This window comes from Cyanistes caeruleus, chromosome 24, assembly GCF_971803275.1.
Source record: "Cyanistes caeruleus chromosome 24, bCyaCae1.hap1.1, whole genome shotgun sequence".
NCBI classification, from domain to species: Eukaryota; Metazoa; Chordata; class Aves; order Passeriformes; family Paridae; genus Cyanistes; species Cyanistes caeruleus.
Window position 1 is genome coordinate 2,326,353 of NC_141724.1, and position 20,641 is coordinate 2,346,993.

General features: G+C 49.7%; 1 protein-coding gene across 2 annotated transcripts; it reads left to right on the forward strand.

Annotated features, from left to right (window-relative positions):
* Window positions 1–448: 448 nt before the first annotated feature.
* Window positions 449–17,509, forward strand: IKBKE (inhibitor of nuclear factor kappa B kinase subunit epsilon). 2 transcript variants are annotated; one of them, XM_086861888.1, is made up of 20 exons: window positions 451–613; window positions 1,279–1,419; window positions 1,540–1,669; window positions 2,119–2,300; window positions 3,022–3,182; window positions 3,652–3,762; window positions 3,971–4,150; window positions 4,493–4,695; window positions 5,356–5,420; window positions 5,511–5,602; window positions 6,357–6,458; window positions 9,209–9,278; window positions 9,353–9,465; window positions 10,164–10,240; window positions 11,214–11,253; window positions 12,550–12,651; window positions 14,083–14,179; window positions 14,840–14,934; window positions 16,696–16,767; window positions 17,254–17,509. In XM_086861888.1, exons 1-20 carry the CDS (start codon window positions 527–529, stop codon window positions 17,285–17,287), a joined length of 2,154 nt encoding a protein of 717 aa, XP_086718014.1. In that variant the 5' UTR covers window positions 451–526; the 3' UTR covers window positions 17,288–17,509. The 2 variants fall into 2 exon arrangements, with proteins under 2 accessions (XP_086718015.1, XP_086718014.1); XM_086861889.1 differs by having other exon boundaries at window positions 449–613; window positions 5,356–5,602.
* The last annotated feature ends 3,132 nt before the right edge of the window (window positions 17,510–20,641 follow it).

Consider the following 20,641-nt stretch of genomic DNA (forward strand, 5'->3'; position numbering starts at 1 on the left):
CCCAGTCCCACATCCCACCCTGTCCCACATCCCACCCAGTCCCACCTCCCACCCCGCACCCCCGACAGGGACCCCGAAGATCTGGGTGTCAGCTTTTCCAGGTGACGCTGTGTCGGTGCAGGGATGGAGCACAGACAGCAAGGGCTGCACACGGATCCCGGGCCGGCTCTGCTCCCCAGAGCAGCTGGAGGAGCTGCCGGAGGAGCGGGGATGGCTGCAGGGCTGGCAGTTTTGTGTCGAGCAGGAAGCTGAGGCATTTCCTCCTGCAGCGGGGCCGGGCGGGTTTTGCAATCCGGGGCTTTCGCTTCCCGGGCTGGGGAGGCGCCGCTCGCTCCGCGCTCCTTCTCTCCCGACTTCTGGCATCTCTCGGGGGTTTGCTGGCAGCCCCGGCAGGTCCCGGCCGCGCTGAGGGTTCGCTCCATGCTCGGGCTCGGTGCCGGGGCTGCCGGGGAGGGCGCCCGGGGAGCGGCCGGGGCCGGGCACACGGGGCCAAGGGCCGGGGCGAGCCCCGCGCTTCCCGCTGGACATGCAGAGCACCCCCAACTACCTGTGGAGCACCGAGGACCTCCTGGGCCAGGGGGCCACGGCCTCTGTCTACAAAGCTCGCAACAAGGTGAGCGGGGGCAGCTGGGGGGGCAGGAACCCCAAAACTGCAGAGCCCCGGTGGTGCCCCCGGGATGCCCGAGCTCCCCTCCACTCGCCCTCCCGGGAGATCCTCGCCTTGGCACCAGCTCAGGCGCTGCTCTGGGTTTTATTTTCGTTTTCCACGGGGCTCCTTTCCCCGCTCCGCGGCTCCGGGGCGGCTTTTGGGGCTCTCCCAGCCGGGTCCCCGCGTTCCCGAGCGGCGCAGGGGGAAGAAGCTGCTTTCCGGGGAATGCCCGGGGGATGAAAACCCCATCCTTGGCCATTTGCATAGTTCATGCAAACACTTGCCAGGCTTGGAGCGGGGCTCTGCTCCCCAGCAGCCTTTGAAGTTTATTGAGCAAACTGCGGGAGCGGGCTGGGAACATCCCCATCCCTCGGGAGCTGCCAGCCCCGGCTCCGGACGGGATTTCTGTGGGGCCGGATAAACACAGATAATTCAGCCGGATAATTCAGCCCTGGGGGCAGGGACAGGAGGAGCAGGGAGGTGAATAACAGCGGATTGTTTGTGCCGTCCTGGTACGGAGGCATCACTTACATCCCGAGCCGGGTGTGGGAGCCGTGGCACAGCTCCTGGAGCTGCTCTGCACATCAGTGACATCTCCTCGTGTCTCTTTTCCCTCTTTTTTTCCCCAGAAATCGGGGGAGCTGGTTGCCGTGAAGGTCTTTAACAATGCCAGCTACCTGCGGCCCCACGAGGTCCAGATGAGAGAGTTCGAGATGCTGCGGAAGCTGAACCACAAAAACATTGTCAAATTATTCGCCGTGGAGGAGACAGTGAGTGGGAACCCCCTGGGAAACCCTCGGGGTGACCAACCCAGCCCGGTTCTGCCTGGCTGGGGGGACAGGCCAGCTGCAGGGACAGGGGCTGAGCCCTCCTGGCGTCTCCCACCGCAGGGCAGCAGCAAGCAGAAGGTGCTGGTGATGGAATATTGCTCCAGTGGCAGCCTGCTGAACGTGCTGGAGGATCCAGCCAATGCCTTTGGCCTGCCTGAGTCCGAGTTCCTCATCGTGCTGCAGTGTGTGGGTGAGTGTGGGGGACCCCCAGGCCCTGCCAGCACCACTGGGACCCTCCAGCTGGGCACCCCGTGGTGCTGGTGGGACCCCACAGGCACCAGCCCTGGGCCATGGGGTGAGGGGTCAGAAACTGCAGCCCTGGGCCATGGGGTGAGGGGTCAGAAACCCCAGCCCTGGGCCATGGGGTGAGGGGTCAGAAACTGCAGCCCTGGGCCATGGGGTGAGGGGTCAGAAACTCCAGCCCTGAGCAGGGTGAGCTCCGTGCTGAGGGTTTCTCCTTGCTCTGGGAAGCTGCTGTGGCGATGGACCCTGCCACATCCTCATCCTCTCCATCACACCAATCCCCACCTGAGCACCACCACTGCGGGATTTACCCCCTCTCCAGCCCTTTCCTCATTCCTAAACTCCACCTGACCCCTCTGGAGCCCGGTGCCGAGCCCCACACACCTTTCCCCGCAGTGGCAGGGATGAACCACCTCCGTGAGAACGGCGTCGTCCACAGAGACATCAAACCCGGCAACATCATGCGGCTGGTGGGGGAGGACGGGCAGAGCATCTACAAACTGACGGATTTCGGAGCCGCCCGGGAGCTGGAGGATGACGAGAAGTTCGTGTCTGTCTATGGGACAGAGGAGTACCTCGTGAGTAGGGCATGTCCCAGGCTGCTGGCCCCGGGCAGCCCAGTCCCTGTCCCTCAATCCCAGTGCAGCACTGGGAGAGCCTGGTCCGGACTTTGGAAGGGGAGAGGCGCCGTGATTTGTGGCAGGAGATGGTTTTTGGGAGGACCCAGAGCTCTGGTTCTTGGGGATGATTCAGTGCTGTGACAGAGGGGATGGTTTTTGGAGAGCTCTGTTAGAGGTGATGATTTCTGGGGAGGACCCAGAGCTGTTACAGGTGATTTTGGGGAGGACCCAGAGCTGTTACAGGAGATGTTTTTTTGGGGAGGACCTAGAGCTCTGTTACAGATGATTTTTGGGGAGGACCCAGAGCTGTTACAGATGATTTTGGGGAGGACACAGAGCTGTTACAGGAGATGGTTTTTGGGGAGGACCTAGAGCTCTGTTACAGATGATTTTTGGGGAGGACCCAGAGCTGTTACAGATGATTTTGGGGAGGACCCAGAGCTGTTACAGGAGATGGTTTTTGGGGAGGACCCAGGGCTGTTACAGATGATTTTTGGGGAGGACCCAGAGCTGTTACAGATGATTTTTGGGGAGGACCCAGAGCTGTTACAGGAGATGGTTTTTGGGGAGGACCCAGAGCTGTTACAGATGATTTTTGGGGAGGACCCAGAGCTGTTACAGATGATTTTTGGGAGGACCCAGAGCTGCTACAGATGATTTTCTCTGTGCTTCCCCCCAGCACCCCGATGTGTACGAGCGAGCCGTGCTGCGCAAGCCGCCGCAGAAGGCGTTCGGTGTCACCGTGGACCTGTGGAGCATCGGTGTCACCTTCTACCACGCTGCCACCGGCAGCCTCCCCTTCGTGCCCTTCGGGGGACCCCGCAGGAACAAGGAGATCATGTAGGTGCCGTGCCTGGGGAGCTGGGGCTGTGCTGCTGGTGCCCCAGTGCTGCTTTCACTCAAAGCCCTGAGTTAATGCCTGTGGGGTGTGGGGAAGAACCCGTGTCCCATCTGCCACTCTTCCCCTCCAAAAGGGACACTTGGGTGGGACACTGGGCATGGCTGGCATCCCTGCCCATAGCAGGGGGTTGGAACCAGGTGATCTTTAAAGTCCCTTCCAACCCAGCTAATCCTAGGATAAAATGCATTCCCATGATCTCCTGGCTAAACAGCTGCAAGGGGAGGCAGGGTTAATGCTCCCTAGGAAGGTTTTTGACTGTTCCTTGCAGTATTTTCCCTCTGGGCACTTTATTTTCCCTCAGTGAATCTTTCCCAGCACGTCCACGCTCTGCCCTTCCCCTCCACCCGAGGGAGGCAGTGCCCAGAGCTCGCTTGGCTCGGGTCAGAGCCAGCAATGCCCTTCCCACAGGTACAAAATCACCACGGAGAAGCCTCCTGGGGCCATTGCAGGGATCCAGAGGCAGGAGAACGGGAACATCGAGTGGAGCTACGAGCTGCCCATCACCTGCCGCCTCTCCACGTGAGTGTCCCTCGCTGGGGCTGCAGCTCCCGTGTCCTCACACTGCACAGGGGGGGTTAGCAGGGCAGATAAACTGTTCATCTTCAGCTGTCACAGCTTTCACACCAGATCTTTGCTTTCCAGACAGAAAAAGGGGGTGCAGGGCAGCGTTTGTGACTCGGGGTTACACCAGTCCACACAAACCTCTCTTCTTCCCTTGCTGCTGCAGGGGGCTGAAGGACCAGCTGATCCCCGTCTTGGCAAACATCCTGGAGGTGGATCAGGAGAAATGCTGGGGGTTCGACCAGTTTTTTGCAGGAACCAACGACATTTTGCACAGGATCGTGGTGGACGTGTTCTCCCTGCAGCAGGCGTCCTCCCACCGCATCTACATCCACTCCTACAACACGTAAGGCTGGGCTGGAGGTGAATTTGGGAATGGAGCTCAGCAGCACCAGCCCCTCACTTTAACGGGGGAACCTCGGGGCTCTGCTCCCCTTTGCACTGCTCCCAAACCAGGTTTAAACACACCAGGCTCAAATCAGCCTTTGCTGGGAGTGCACTAAGGGAGCTGAGGGCACCCAGAGAGCTCCAGGGCGTGTCCTGGGGGCTCTGCTGACCTTGTCTGACATTTTGCTAAGAAAATATCAAATTTTTTATATTTTGAGGGCATCAGGCTGCTAAAGGAATGAAAATCTGCGTGCTCATCTCATTGCTTATCCCCATCCTTTCACTCCTTTCTCCATTTCAGTACCGCCAAGTTTTTAGACGCCGTCTTCAAACAGACAAATATAGCCCCTCACCACCAGGAATATTTTTTTGAAGGACACCTGTATGAGCTGGATCCCAATCTACAAGCTCATAATTTCTGCAGAACCACAGAGAGCAGCCCCCTGACCTTGCTGAGCACCTCTGAGCAGCCCGAGGATGTGCTGGGGGTGCGCTACAGAGACCGTGAGTGCGGGTGCTTGGAGATGTGTCACGGCAGGAGAGCGGCTGTGGGAACAGGGATTTGTTCCAGTCATTATCCTCAGAGATTTCCCATTTCCCAGCTGGCTGATGGGCCCATTTCCTGCATGATCCTGGTGTCTGGGCAGGGTTTGACCTGCATCCCAGTTCACCCAGTTGCTTTTCCCGCTGCCAGGCTGTGCCAGTCCCTGTTCCCAGTAGTGACCCCAGTTCCAGCAGCAGGAGTACTGGTTCCCAGTGCCAGTTCCCAGTCCTGATGCCAGTTCCCAGTGCCAGTTCCCAATCCTGATGCCAGTTCCCAGTCCTGATGCCAGTTCCCAGTGCCAGTTCCCAGTCCTGATGCCAGTTCCCAGTGCCAGTTGCCAGTGGCAGCTCCCAGCCCTGTTTCTGCTCCCTGGAGCAGGGCAGGAGGTGGATTAGGACATTTCAGGCTCAGTTTTCCCCTGCCACGTGCTGCTGCTCCACGGCCACGCGCCACCCTGGGCTCTGCAGGGAATTCCTGCTTCCTTCCATGCTCCCAAAACACCTCGGGGGGCTGCACTGAGCCTCCAGGGCTGAGGCTGAATCCCTGAGTGCCCACAGGCTTTATCTGGCGGGTGGGAGCTGCCCACAGACAAAACACCCCGAGCCTGCCTGTCTTTCCAGCGGCGCTGGACTTCCCCAAGCTGGTGCCCAGGGTGGACGTGGTGGCCGACTGCAGCGCAGCCAAGGTGGGTGTGGGGGCCAGGGGCAGCCCCTGGCAGGGTGCTGGCAGTGCCCAGTGCCTGGCACGGGCTCTGGCCGTGCCCTTTGCCTTGCAGAGCGCCGTGGGTGCCGCTCACCAGACCCTGCGCGTGGGGCAGGCGCTGCGGAGGGGCCGGGAGCTGCTGGCCAGGGGTCTCCAGTGGGTGATGTGAGTGCCAGGGCCACTGCTGGGGCAGGGGACATGGGGACACCACCCTGCCCAGGGGGATGGGGGTGCCCTTAAGGGTGTTCCAGCTTGGGAGGGACCAGGGGGATGGAGGGGCAGTGTGTCCCCACAGGGAAAAACTCCTCGGTGTTGTGAGGATGCTCCTGTCCTCTTGTTCCTTTTGGGTCACTTTTTCAGTTTAAGAGAGGCTGAGGAAAAGAGCAGAATTCTTATTATTTATTATTATTACTATTATTATCATCATCATCATCATCACTGTGTGCATCCATCAGAAGTCTTCCTGCCCAGTGAGATGAGCTTTAATGTCCCTTCCCACCCAAACCATTCCACAATTCCATGCTGGATTTCACTGCCCTTCCCACCCAAACCATTCCATAATTCCATGCTGGATTTCACTGCCCTACCCACCCAAACCATTCCATGATTCCATGCTGGATTTCACTGCCCTTCCCACCCAAACCATTCCATAATTCCATGCTGGATTTCACTGCCCTTCCCACCCAAACCATTCCATAATTCCATGCTGGATTTCACTGCCCTACCCACTCCTTTTGGGGCAGGACAGTGAGCAGAGGGCGAGACACCCCAAAAGCAGCAGTTTTAGGTCCATCCAGCCCCCCCAGTCTCACCAGCAGCCTGAGAGAAGGCAGCAGCTCCATCCCCACCCCTTCCCACGCAGCTGCCCTGGGATGGAGCCGTCATTCCAGGAGCTCTTGTCGGTTCTCTCTCTTGGCAGAGGGAACCTGAGGACGGAGTGCTGCAGGATTTTGGAGCAGAGGAGAGGGGCTCAGTCCGTGCTGGCCTGCCTGCAGCTCACCCAGGGGAAGACACTGGCGCTGTGAGTGAGCCTGGCGGGCTCTGGGCTGTGGCTGATGGGAGATGGGGCTCTCCAGGGTGCCTGGATGATAATCAGGAGCAAGGAAATGCCAGGAATGAGCTGATAGCTGGGAGAGAGGATTTCACATTTCACTGCGTGGGAAAGGAGCCACTCTGGATTTTTCTCGCTCTTCGCTGCAGTTTTTGATGATCAGTCCTGGTTTCACAGGAGCCCAGGGTTATTCCTGAAGCTCTGGTGTTTTCTGACTGTTTCTCCCGAGCAGGAAGGAGCCAGAGCTCCAGGGAAAGGAAAACTGAGTGGGATTAAATAAAGAGCAGGGTGGCACCAGCTCCAGGACCCCAAGGGGGTCTGGCCCCTGTCACCAACAGCCCTGCAGAGCTGAGCGTTCCCAGGGCTCCATCCCACTCCCACCACCCTCTGAATTCTCCTCTGAATTATAGCAGATATATATATATATATATATAAATTTATAATATATAAATTTATATATATATATATATAAATATATAAATATATAATATATATAATATATATAATATATATAATATATATAATATATATAATATATATTTATATTATATTTATATATATTTAATTAATATAATATATTTATATTAATATTATATTTATATTATATATAAATATATATATTTATTTATATATATTTATATTTATATATTATATTTATATATATTTAATTAATATAATATATTTATATTAATATTATATTTATATAATATATATAAAAAATATATATTTATTTATATATATATTTATATTTATATATTATATTTATATATAATAAATTTATATATATTTATACATATCTAAAATAAAAATATAAATTATAAATTTTATATATGTATTATATAAATTAAATTATATATAATATAAAATATATATTATAGATTTATTTGTGTATATAATATAGTATGTAATATATATTATATAATATACATTTATATATTAATGTATTATATATTAAATATTTATATATAATTTTGTGATATGATATGATAATATAATATAATGTATTTATTATAATAATATAATTACATATGATATTGTTATATTATATATAATTATATAACTTATATAATTATATTATATATTATAAATATAAATATATATTATAAAGTATATGATATATTATATATAATATATAATTATATTAATTATATATTATAATGTATTTATTATAATAATATAATTATATAATACATAATACAATAATTTATATAATATTGATATATTCTAATATATAGTATTAATATATTATAAATTATATTATATACTGTAAATTATAAATATAATATATAAATTATAAATTTAAATTATAAATTTTATAAATATGTATTATATAATTAAAATTATATATAATATAAAATATATATTATAGATTTTTTGTGTAAATAATAAATATATAATATATATTATATAATATACATTAATTATATATAATTTTATAATTAATATGATCATATAATATAATGTATTATATAATTGTATAATAACATTATAAAACATAATAATTTATATTATAATGATAATACATAGTATTAATATATTATAAATTATATACTATAAAATATAAATTAGAAATATAAAACATAAATTATAAATATAAAATATAAATATAAAATGAGTATAAAACAAATTATAATAATAAAATATAAAATATAAATATAAATATAAAATATAAAATAAATATACAATATAAATATAAAATAAATATAAAATATAAAATATAAATATAAGAAATATATACAATATAAATATACAATATAAATATAAAATATAAATATTAAGTATAAATATTAAGTATAAATATTGAATATAAATATTTAATATTTAATAATATAAAGTATAAATATTAAATATAAATATAAAATATAAAGTATAAAATATAAAGTATAAAGTATAAAATATAAAATATAAATATAAAATATAAAATATAAAATATAAAATATAAATATAAAATATAAAATATAAAATATAAAATATAAAATATAAAATATAAAATATAAAATATAAAATATAAATATAAAATACAAATATAAAATATAAAATATAAAAATAAAATATAAAAATAAAATATAAAATATAAAAATAAAATATGGAAGAAACCCTGGGCTGCCCTCAAGCTTCCCCTTCCCCACACCCTCCTTCCCACCCAGCTGCCCTGGGCCGAGCTGATCCCATTTTATCTCAAGCAACCCACGGATATTTTGCTTTTCTGCTGCTTTTTTGTTGCCGTTGCTGTTGTAGTGGAACATTCTTTGCCGCTGGGTCGCTGTTCTTTCATTCTTTGCCATTTAACAAAATCTCTTCATTTCCATTTCATCCCAAAAAAGCAGCAAAAGCAGCCAGGGCCACGCGGTTGCCGTGGAGTGCCAGGAGCAGCTGGATGCTCCAGCTCATCCCAACATTCACATCAGGAATATTTCTGCTGCCTCAGCCCCGAGCCAGCTGCAGGGACACACACACACACTCCATCCCTTCATCCTGAGGCCAGTGGGTGTAAAACCAGCGATTTTGGAACAAATTGGGCACAACGGGGCGAGTCTGTCGCAGATCAGCATTTTGTGTCTCACGGCTCAGATGTGGCGCTCTGAAATCCGCGTGGCTGCCCAAGAAATCACTTTGCAGCCCCACAGGAGCCCAGCACCAGATGGATTCCTCTGCCCCAGTGGGAGCTGCCTCTGGATTGTTCCCTCCTTCAGGAATATTCATTTTTTATCTCTGCTCAGGTTCCAGGCTGTTCCTGGGGGCAGCAGGGACCCAGCTGGGGTGGATGTGGTGGACACAAGGCTGCAGAGGGTGAGGAGCATCCCCAGCCCGAGGAGCCCCTCAGCCCTTGCAGAGCTGGTCCCAACCTCTCCCCTCCTCTGCAGGTGGACCAGGAGCTCTCCCAGTGCTCCCACAGCATCTTTGACTTCCAGGGGGCCCTGGATGGGATTTTGGCCGAGCTGGTGAAGGACAGGCAGCAAGTGCACGAGGACAAGAGGTTGGTGGTGGAATCCCTGTCCCCACCCTGCTGGAGCAGCTCCCCTGCCAGGCACAGCCCCGCTGCCACCCCATGCTCGGGGGGTGCTGGGGGGCAGCAGGGTCACAGCACACCCCAAAGTGATCATTTCACCCCAAAGTGATCATTTCACCCCAAAGTGATCATTTCACCCCAAAATGATCTCAGCCCTCCCTGCCCAGGGAACTCACCCCTCCTTCCCGCTCCCCTCGTTAGCCTTCAGGAGCACAAAATCACAGAATTATTGTATGAAGGTGCTTTATTAAAGAGCTCTGGGTGTCAGGGGTGCACAGACACAAATCTGACCCCACTTGGTTTTGAGCTGAACGTATTTTATTACTCTATCATTATATAACTTATTATTAATTATTAAACTTACATTGTTCTATTGTATACATTGATTTTACCCAAGCATGGATTTCTCATGATCCCCCCCAAACCCCTAACATAGTTTCTCATGATTCTTTAAACAATAATTATATCTAATCCCATCTAACAATTCAATCATTTATCACATACTGGCTACACAGCTGCAGTTTCACATCATCTTAGCAAGCACAAGGCCGAACATTTCCCATTTTACCTTTAACAGGTTTTTCCCAGAGCTTGCCAAGCCTGACTTTCTTTCTAACTCCCCGAATTTTCCATGATTTTCAAATCTTTCCCTCTCTCCCTGGCAGCATCCAGCAGATGGAGTGCTGCCTGGAGAAGATGCAGGGGATCTACAAGCAGTTCAAGAAGGCCAGGACGTGTCTGAGTGAGTGATGGGGCAGGAATGTCCCAGTCCCAAAACCGATGGCTTTGGTTTGCTGGGATTGGCAATTATTTCATGGAATTCCCAAATCACAGAGGGACCTCATGGAGCATCTGTTCTGTGTCCTGAGAGCAGCCCCAGGGGCCAGGAAAATCCCCTTCAGCAGCCTCAGGGTGTTGTGAAATCGCCCAGTTATTGGGCTGTGAAATTCATGTCACATATATATTTATATGTATTTATATAAATTATAAATATATAAATATATATATATAGAAATACATATATTTATATATAATTATTATTATAAATATATTACATATATTTATATATGTATATATGTGTGTGTATACTGAAATATATTTTACATAAATATATATATTTAAATATATTAATATATAAATATATATAAATATATATTATATATTCTATTCTATTATACTTCTATTATACTTATATTATACTTCTATTACACTTATATTATATTATAATCTATTCTATTCTATTATTATATATTCTATTCTATTATTATATATTCTATTCTATTATTATATATTATATTATATATTCTATTATTATATATTATATTATATATAATATATAAATATAAATTATAATTATATAAATATATATTTTATATATAATAAATATATATAAATATATAAAAATATATATCTATAATATATAAATATATATAGATATATATAAATAAATATATATAAATAGATATAAATAGATATATAAATATAAATATATATAAATATATTAATATAAATATATAAAAATATATATAAATATATAAATATACATAAATACATAATATTATAAAAATAAAATAAAATATAACAAATATATAAATATTTATTAAATATATAAATATACATAAGTATATTATATTTATTTATAATCAAAATTTATAAATTTATAAATTACATAAATTTATAATTTATTGTGTGGTGACCGTGTCTCTCCTCCCCAGGGCTGGGCTACAACGAGGAACAAATCCACAAGCTGGATAAGTGAGTCCCACCCCTCTCCCCTCCCCAGGACCTGCCCCTGGCCGGGGTTTGGTGCCTCTGGCTGGGTCCCCAGGGATGGAAATTGTCCCTGGTGCTGTCAGAGGTTCCTGTGCTGGTTCCTCCTTGCAGGAGCTCTCTCAGGGAAGGTTTGAGGTGAAGCTGTGGGAGAAGCTCTGCAGAGCTGGGGACAGGGAGCAGCTTTTGGGTCTGTGCTGGATGAGGGGATGAGGGATGGATGAGGGATGGATGAGGGGATGAGCCCATGGCTGCTGCTCTCACAGGACTTGCTGGGAACTTTTCTGTGAAGAAAATTCACTTGCTGGGAATTTTTTCGCTGAGATGCTGATTTAGGAAGTGTCCCTGCTTCCCTAAGTGCTTGACTTCCAGGGCAGGGAAGTGCCTGATGGGTTTTGTACTTTTAAGAATCCTCCTTTCAGTTCCCACCAAAACCAGGGGGATTTGTCACAGCAAGAAATAAAATCCCACTTCAGCGTGCAGCAGGGAGGGTGAAATTTCACAGCCTCCTCTGTGTCCCTGAATGCTCAGCCTAACCTTGAACATTTGCCTTCAATTCCAAGGCAGAGACTCCTCAGCAGTGCCCTGGTGGGGTGACAGGGACTGTATCCCCCAAAACCTCCCTGTGCATCCCCCAAAACCTCCCTGTGCATCCCCAAAACCTCTCTCCATCCCCAAAACCTCCCTGTGCATCCCCCAAAACCTCCCTCTCCATCCCCAAAACCTCCCTGTGCATCCCCCAAACCTCTCTCCATCCCCCAAAACCTCCCTCTCCATCCCCAAAATCTCCCTGTGCATCTCCAAAACCTCTCTCTCCATCCCCAAAACCTCTCTCCATCCCCAAAACCTCCCTCTCCATCCCCAAAATCTCCCTGTGCATCCCCAAAACCTCTCTCCATCCCCAAAACCTCTCTGTGCATCCCCAAAACCTCTCTCCATCCCCAAAACCTCTCTCTCCATCCCCAAAACCTCTCTCTCCATCCCCAAACCTCTCTCCATCCCCAAAACCTCCCTCTCCATCCCCAAAATCTCCCTGTGCATCCCCAAAACCTCTCTCCATCCCCAAAACCTCCCTCTCCATCCCCCAAACCTCCCTGTGCATCCCCAAAATCTCCCTGTGCATCCCCAAAACCTCTCTCCATCCCCCAAACCTCCCTCTCCATCCCCAGCAGGGTTTATTTCCTCCATAATTCATTTCTGAGCACCCAGCCCGTTTCTCCTGGCGTTCTTTGCACACACTGAAGGAAATCACGCTGTTCCCTCTCTCATTCCCGATTTTAGGCTGAATTTGGGGAGCCTGGCCAGGAGGGTTGTGTCCATTTTCCAGAACGATTGTGTCCAGCAGTACCAGGAGGTTCTGGCCCTGCACAGCAGCAGGATGAGGTAACAACCCCCAGGGATTTGGGACAGGGGAGGAACCCAGGAGATCCTGAGTGCTCTGGATCCAGAGTGGAGATGGAAATGGGGATTTGGGAAACGCTGAGGGATTTACAGGTGCAGGGGGTTTCTAGGCTGGGAGTTTGATTCAGATGCTCAGAATTCCTCCAGGAGCTGAGGGCAGGGGCTGCCCTGGCCCTGTGCTCTCCCTGCCTCCTCTTTGCCTTTCCCCATTTTTTCCCCATTTTTTCCCATTTTTTTCCCATTTTTTCCCCATTTTTTCCCCATTTTTTCCCCAATTTTTCCCCAATTTTTCCCCCGTTTTTCCCCTGTTTTTCCCCCGGTTTTCCCCTGTTTTCCCCCCATTTTTTCCCCAGTTTTCCCCCCAGTTTTCCCCCCAGTTTTTTCCCATTTGTTTTCTCAATTTTTTCCCATTTTTCCGCCATTTTTTCCCTTTTTTTTCCCCCTTTTTTCCCCAGTTTTTCCCCATTTTTTCCCCATTTTTTCCCCATTTTTTCCCATTTTTCCCCCAGTTTTTTCCCCTTTTTCCTCAGTTTTTTCCTCAGCTTTCCCCCCTGTTTTCCCCCTCTTTTTCCCCCAGTTTCCCCCAGGTTTTCTCCAGTTTTTTTCCCAGGGAGGAAAAACCCTTCTCCATTTTTTCCCGGGGTATTTTTGTACCTGTTTTCCTCTCCTTATGGAGAAAGCACCATGAGTCACAGCTGGATATTTTTAATTTCTCCTTACTTCATTTTCAATTGTCCTGTTTCATTTCCTGCTGGGGTTTGTGGGGTGGTGGTTGTTTTTCTGGGGACTCGAGGGTGGGTAATTCACCTGAAATATTCTTCCCTTTGTTATTATATTTAAAGCCAAGACAAACAATTCTATTTTTTTATACAACTCCTGATGTGCCTGCTGGCTCCTCCAAGGGATGAGAGGCCCAGCCTGTGCTGGGTGGGCCCGAGCTGCCTCATTTACAAACTCAATTAATTAATTAATTAATAATTAATAATAATTTATTAAATTAATTTATTAAAATTTTATTATTTATTTATATTTATTATTTATTTAAATTTATTATTTATTTAAATTTATTATTTATTTAATATTATATTAATATTTATTTAATAATATTTTGTTATTTATTATTTATTAATTAATTTATGAAATTCATAATTAATTAATTAATTAATAGGGAAATTAACAGCTAATTAACAGCTGTTTGGATGACCTGGCTGCTGGAGCTGCAGCACTGCTGTGACTCCCTTTACTTCCCTTCAGGATTCTGAATCCTGCAGGAAGCAGCGTGCCATTAAAACACATCAAAAAAAAAAAAAAAAATAAAATTTAACATCCAAAAAATTAACATAAAAAAAAAAAATAATCAATTAACGACGCCGAGCGTTAACCGGGAGTTTTGCCGTGCTTTTGTCTCTCCAGGGAAGTTTGTGAGATCAAGAAGCACCTGAAGAGGATCAGCAACCGCATCAGTGCCTGCAGCGTGGAGATGATGGAGTGCCAGGACTGCCTGCAGGGTGTAGGTGCAGGGCTGCAGCTCCACAGCCTCCTGCTGCCCCCTGAGGGCAGGGGCTGCCCTGGCCCTGTGCTCTCCCTGCCTCTTCTTTGCCTTTTCCCAGTTTTTTCCCATTTTTTTCCCATTTTTTTCCCATTTTTTTCCCATTTTTTCCCATTTTTTTCCCTTTTTCCCCCCATTTTCCCCCCCTTTTTCCCCCCCTTTTCCCCCCTTTTTCCCCATTTCCCCCCTCTTTTTCCCCCCCCTTTTTTCCCCCAATTTTCCCCCATTTTTTCCCCATTTTTTTCCCCATTTTTCCCCCATTTTTCCCCCAGTTTTTTTCCCAGCTCCTGCTCCCTCTCCAGCCTCCTGGGCCGTTTCTAAACCCCTTGCAGGAGTTTTTTGTGGCTGATCCAAGCTGGAGGTGTTGCTGTGAGCAGGGAGTGGGGAAACCTTTGGCAGAGGCACTGCTGGTGCCCAGGATTGCCTGGCACGGGGGATCCCATGGGATAAATGGGAATTTCAACAGGAGGAAAAGCTGCTGAGCTGGGGCTCCAGCTCCTGGTGGATGTGGTGGCCCCTGGGTGACTTCACTGTCCTGGAGCAGTGGTGGCTGTGACCCTGTGGGTGCTGCTGGGTGTTTGGCTCAGTGCTGTGGCCACCCAGGACTCTCCATCTCCACAGGCTCTGGACAGGCTTCTCCAGGTGGAGAAATGGAATTTGGCCCTGGCTCCTCCGGTGCCTTCCCCCGTCCCCCTGAGCCAGGAGATGGCTCTGCGGTGAGTCCTGGGAGCAGGGATGGGGGGGAGCAGATCCTGCTGCTCATCCTGGGGAATGGGGTGGGGCTGCTGTGTCTGCAGGGCTGGAAATGAGATCCGTGTCCTAGGGGACATCCCAGCCCTCCAGCAGGAGCTGCTCCCATGGCGAGCAGGGACTGGGCAGTGCAGGAACTGGGGCTGTGACCCTGCAGGATGCAGGAATTAGGGCTGGATCTGACCCTGCAGGATGCAGGAATTGGGGCTGTGTCCATGCAGGATACAGGAATTAGGGCTGTGTCCCTGCAGGATGCAGGAATTGGGGCTGTGCCCCTGGAGGATGCAGGAATTGGGGCTGTGACCCTGCAGGATGCAGGAATTGGGGCTGTGTCCCTGCAGGATGCAGGAATTGGGGCTGTGTCTGTCCCTGCAGGATGCAGGAATTGGGGCTGTGACCCTGCAAGATGCAGAAATTGGGGCTGTGTCCATGGAGGATGCAGGAATCGGGGCTGTGTCCATGGAGGATGCAGGAATTGGGGCTGTGTCTGTCCCTGCAGGATGCAGGAATTAGGGCTGTGTCCATGCAGGATGCAGGAATTAGGGCTGGATCTGTCCCTGCAGGATGCAGGAACTGGGGCTGTGACCCTGCAGGATGCAGGAATTGGGGCTGTGACCCTGCAGGATGCAGGAATTGGGGCTGTGTCCCTGCAGGATGCAGGAATTGGGGCTGTGTCCATGCAGGATGCAGGAATTAGGGCTGTGTCCATGGAGGATGCAGGAATTGGGGCTGTGACCCTGCAGGATGCAGGAATTAGGGCTGTGACCCTGCAGGATGCAGGAATTGGGGCTGGATCTGTCCATGCAGGATGCAGGAATTGGGGCTGTGACCCTGCAGGATGCAGGAATTAGGGCTGTGTCCATGCAGGATGCAGGAATTGGGGCTGTGTCCATGCAGGATGCAGGAATTGGGGCTGTGACTCTGCAGGATGCAGGAATTGGGGCTGTGTCCATGGAGGATGCAGGAATTGGGGCTGTGTCCATGCAGGATGCAGGAATTGGGGCTGTGTCTGTCCCTGCAGGATGCAGGAATTGGGGCTGTGCCCCTGGAGGATGCAGGAATTGGGGCTGTGCCCCTGGAGGATGCAGGAATTGGGGCTGTGTCCATGGAGGATGCAGGAATTGGGGCTGTGTCCATGGAGGATGCAGGAATTGGGGCTGTGACCCTGCAGGATGCAGGAACTGGGGCTGTGTCCATGCAGGATGCAGGAATTGGGGCTGTGTCCCTGCAGGATGCAGGAATTGGGGCTGTGTCTGTCCCTGCAGGATGCAGGAATTGGGGCTGTGTCCATGCAGGATGCAGGAATTGGGGCTGTGACCCTGCAGGATGCAGGAATTGGGGCTGTGACCCTGCAGGATGCAGGAATTGGGGCTGTGTCTGTCCCTGCAGGATGCAGGAACTGGGGCTGTGTCCCTGCAGGATGCAGGAATTGGGGCTGTGACCCTGCAGGATGCAGGAATTGGGGCTGTGACCCTGCAGGATGCAGGAATTGGGGCTGTGTCCATGCAGGATGCAGGAATTGGGGCTGTGACCCTGCAGGATGCAGGAATTGGGGCTGTGACCCTGCAGGATGCAGGAATTAGGGCTGTGTCCCTGCAGGATGCAGGAATTAGGGCTGGATCTGACCCTGCAGGATGCAGGAATTAGGGCTGTGACCCTGCAGGGTGCAGGAATTAGGGCTGTGACCCTGCAGGATGCAGGAATTAGGGCTGGATCTGTCCCTGCAGGATGCAGGAGCTGCTGGAGCAGATGAGGTCGGTCACCTGCGATCTCCAGCTCAACAACAGCATCATCGAGCGGTGAGTGAGAGCACCGGGAGCTGCTGCTCCCAGCAGGGATCCCTGCTCCTCCCACCTGGAATGTTCTGGAGGCTCTGGGTGGGTTCCCTGCGAGCCACCAAGCACAGCCACCCTCGCTCCTGGGTGCTTCACCTGGGTCATGAACTGCCCCAAGTTTGCACCATGGCCTGGCAGCAGCACAATTTCTCTTTCTTGGAGTTTCAGCCATGAACTTCTGTCATTTCCTCACCCTCTTGCCAGCCTTTTCCCTGTGTCCCTGCTGTTCACTGCCATGGGGAAATAGATTTTCTGCATGGAAATCCCTGCAAAACCCGGTGTCCACTGCTGAACACCCTCCTCTGCATCCTTTCCTCGAGGCTCTGAACGCAAATGGACAACGGGAATATGGACAGCAGGATGTCCAGGAGACAAAACCCATGGAATTGGGAATTCAGCCCTGTTTTTAGGACCACATCTGGCCTAAATCCTTTGGTTTTGTCCCTGCAGGTTGGGTGGGGCTGCTCCCACCCCCAGCGTTTGAGGGACACGGTGAAGGTGCAGCTGCTGAAGCAAAACCACTTCCAACCACGGGGAATTCGCAGGAGCCGTCGGATTTCCGTGCCCTGGGAGCTCTCTGTGTGCTACCTCTGTGCTCCAGCACTTTGCACATCCATCAGCTCCCAGTGCCTTGAGCCTCTGGAAGTTTGGCCAGAAAAATTGAGTGGGGTTTTATCTTTTTCTTGTTAAAAAGCGCTTGAAGGACTCAGTGGTTTTATGGTTTCTGTGTCACTGTGTCAGACGAGGAAGAAGAAGAGGCTTCACCTTTCATCCTCTTACTTATTTAGGAATTTTAGGAAATTCCTAAATAAATTAGGAAATTTAGGAAATAGGAAAATCCCACTTTGAACGTGCTGGAGGGGGGATGCTGGTGGCTCTGAGTGCTTGGAGCTGGGAAGACATTCCCAACCCGTCCCTGCTTTTATGTTTCTGGAGAAACAGGATGGAGGAGGAGCACATCCCTCCCACCTCGTCCCTCGGGAATTGCCCAGAGATCTGCGGGAGGGCCCTGCTGGCCCTGCTGGCCCGCTCTGGAGCCTTTTTAGGGGCAGCCGCTCTGCTCTGGATTCCCGACTGGGTTCTGACCTTGGGGTTGATGAGGAGCCGAAATTCCCTGACCACCAGCCAGGGCAGCGTGTAGGAACTGCCGGGATCCGGGAGTGGGATCAGATGTTTGTGGGAAGGGTCAGCCACGCTGCTCCTCAGCCACCCCCCTGCCTGTCCCCAGCGTCATTTATGGGCTGTCACCCCCAGCCCACACCCCCAGCCCACGGAGCAGCTTCCAAAGCCAGGCAGGGAGACAGATCCCACCCTGCTGGGCTCATCCCACCCATCTCTGGCACATCCCACCCATCCCGGGCACCTCTCACCCATCCCTGGCACATCCCACCCATCCCGGGCACCTCTCACCCATCCCTGGCACATCCACCCATCCCGGGCACCTCTCACCCATCCCGGGCTCATCCCACCCATCCCGGGCTCATCCCACCCATCCCGGGCTCATCCCACCCTGCTGGGCACCTCTCACCCATGTTGGGCACCTCTCACCCATGTCGGGCGCATCCCACCCATCCCTGGCACATCCCACCCATCCCGGGCACCTCTCACCCATCCCGGGCACCTCTCACCCATCCCGGGCACATCCCCACCCATCCCGGTCACATCCCGGGCACATCCCCACCCATCCCGGGCCCATCCCGGTGCCGGGACACATCCATCCCTGCAAGGGCAGCAGAAGGAAGGAGCAGCAGCAGCTGCAGGGCTGTGCCCAGCCTGACTTTCCTGTAGGAACACGCCAAGGGTGCCCAGGAGCCTCCCCCGCCCAGGAAACCTTTCCCCGCTGGAATTTGGCACCAGAGCTCCCCATTCATTTTAATTAGAAAAACCAACATCCTGAATGTCAAACCCAACTGTTTGCCGTGGAGAGGTGGAACTAATCCATCCCTTCAAAGCTTTTTCTCCTAGGAATGATTTTTCTGGGGCTCTCCAAGTTTTCTAAGGGAGGTTATTTTGAATCCAGCCAGGATTCCCTGATATTCCCGGAGGAACAGGGTCCCTGCTGCACCTCCTGGGATTCAGCAGAGCTGCACTGACTCGCACCAGCTGAGCGTTTGACCTGGAACATGTTTGGCTTCAACAAAAAGGGATTTATTTCTTGGCAAGCAGAAAAAAAAGAGTTTTTGCTAATAGCCCTTGTCATGCTTAAACTGCTGTAACACTGCAGCTGCAGAGGGGACTTCTGGAATCCAAATGAAACAAGAATTTTCCTGCCAATGTTAATTACTTGGGCTTTCTTTTCCCTCCCCCCCAAAATATTTTAACCTGTGGCCTAAAAAAGCTCCCTGTGCTGTCAGCTCAGGATACCTGAAGGGACAGCTGGGGAGGATAATGATTGTCATGAGCCTCTTGTGCAGGCTGAGCTTGCTGTGGGGACAGAAAATACAATATTTATTTAGGATTTTTATGCCCTGAGGCTGCAGAACAGAGACTGGAGGTGTCTCCCAGGATGGGATCGGGAAAATGAAAGTCCAGGATGGTTTTAGGAGGTTCCCAGCCAGGTGACAGGCAGACTTTCACCCTCAGAAATTTCCTTTATTGGAGGTGACTCCTGATACAATTAACAGTTTGTGGAGGGCGTAGGATAAAACACCAAATCTTTGTAGAACAATTTACTGAGGAATAAATCTGCTGCTGTTTTCAAACAGAAGAAGAGGAAGTATGAGAGCGAATCAGGATCCTGAATTGGGAAGGAAAAGACCCTCCAAAAATTAATCTTGCTGCTTAGCACAGAGCAAAACTCGAATTTTTCCAGCTGTGTTATTCCTGCAATCCAAAGATTGAAGCTCTTATTAGGGGCTGGCTCTAGGCTGCTGTGATTCAGAGCCAGCGTTTTAATCCATCCTTCAAATTAGAATCCTTGAAAAGGATTTGGAGATCCTCGGCTTATCCTGTCCTCAGAGTACACGGGAAATTCGAGTCAAATTCGGCCTCCCGTAAGGCCGGGCTCAGCCAGCCCTGCTGCAGCCGCCTCTCACCTCCCTTCCCTTCCAAACCCCCAGAAATTCGGGGGTGATTCTGTCTGAATGAGCGCGGAACAAAGCGCAAGGAGCGAGAGCGGCGGGGAAGGGCCAGCGGTGCCCAGCATGACTCAGGGATGTGTCACCTTCTCCAGCCGGGGGTGACAGGGGGGTCACGGGGGTCACAGGGGTGACGGGGGGTGACAGGGGTTCACAGGGGGGTGACAGGGGGTGACAGGGGGTGACAGGGGGGTCACAGAGGGTCACAGGGGGGTCACAGGGGGTGACAGGGGGTCACAGGGGGTCACAGGGGGGTCACAGGGGGGTCACAGGGGTGACGGGGGGTGACAGAGGGTCACAGGGGTGACGGGGGGTGACAGAGGGTCACAGGGGGTGACAGAGGGTCACAGGGGGTCACAGGGGGGTCACAGGGGGTGACAGGGGGTGACGGGGGGTCACAGGGGGGTCACAGGGGGTGACAGAGGGTCACAGGGGGTGACAGGGGGTGACGGGGGGTCACAGGGGGGTCACAGGGGGTGACAGGGGGTGACAGAGGGTCACAGGGGGTGACAGGGGGTGACAGAGGGTCACAGGGGGTCACAGGGGGTCACTGGGGGTCACAGGGGGTCACGGGGGGTCACAGGGGGGGTCACAGGGGGGGTCACAGGGGGTTCACAGGGGGTTCACAGGGGGTTCACAGGGGGTCACAGGGGGTCACAGGGGGTCACAGGGGGTGACAGGGGGGTGACAGGGGGGTCACAGGGGGTCACAGGGGGTGACAGGGGTTCACAGGGGGTGACAGGGGGTCACTGGGGGTCACA

Excerpts from the sequence above, each read along its gene's own strand:
- IKBKE (XM_086861889.1), top strand. The coding sequence starts at position 527 with ATGCAGAGCACCCCCAACTACCTGTGGAGCACCGAGGACCTCCTGGGC. Across the intron at positions 1,670-2,118 it reads CATCGTGCTGCAGTGTGTGG|TGGCAGGGATGAACCACCTC; the intron begins GTGAGTGTGGGG and ends CTTTCCCCGCAG. Across the intron at positions 16,768-17,253 it reads AACAACAGCATCATCGAGCG|GTTGGGTGGGGCTGCTCCCA; the intron begins GTGAGTGAGAGC and ends TTGTCCCTGCAG.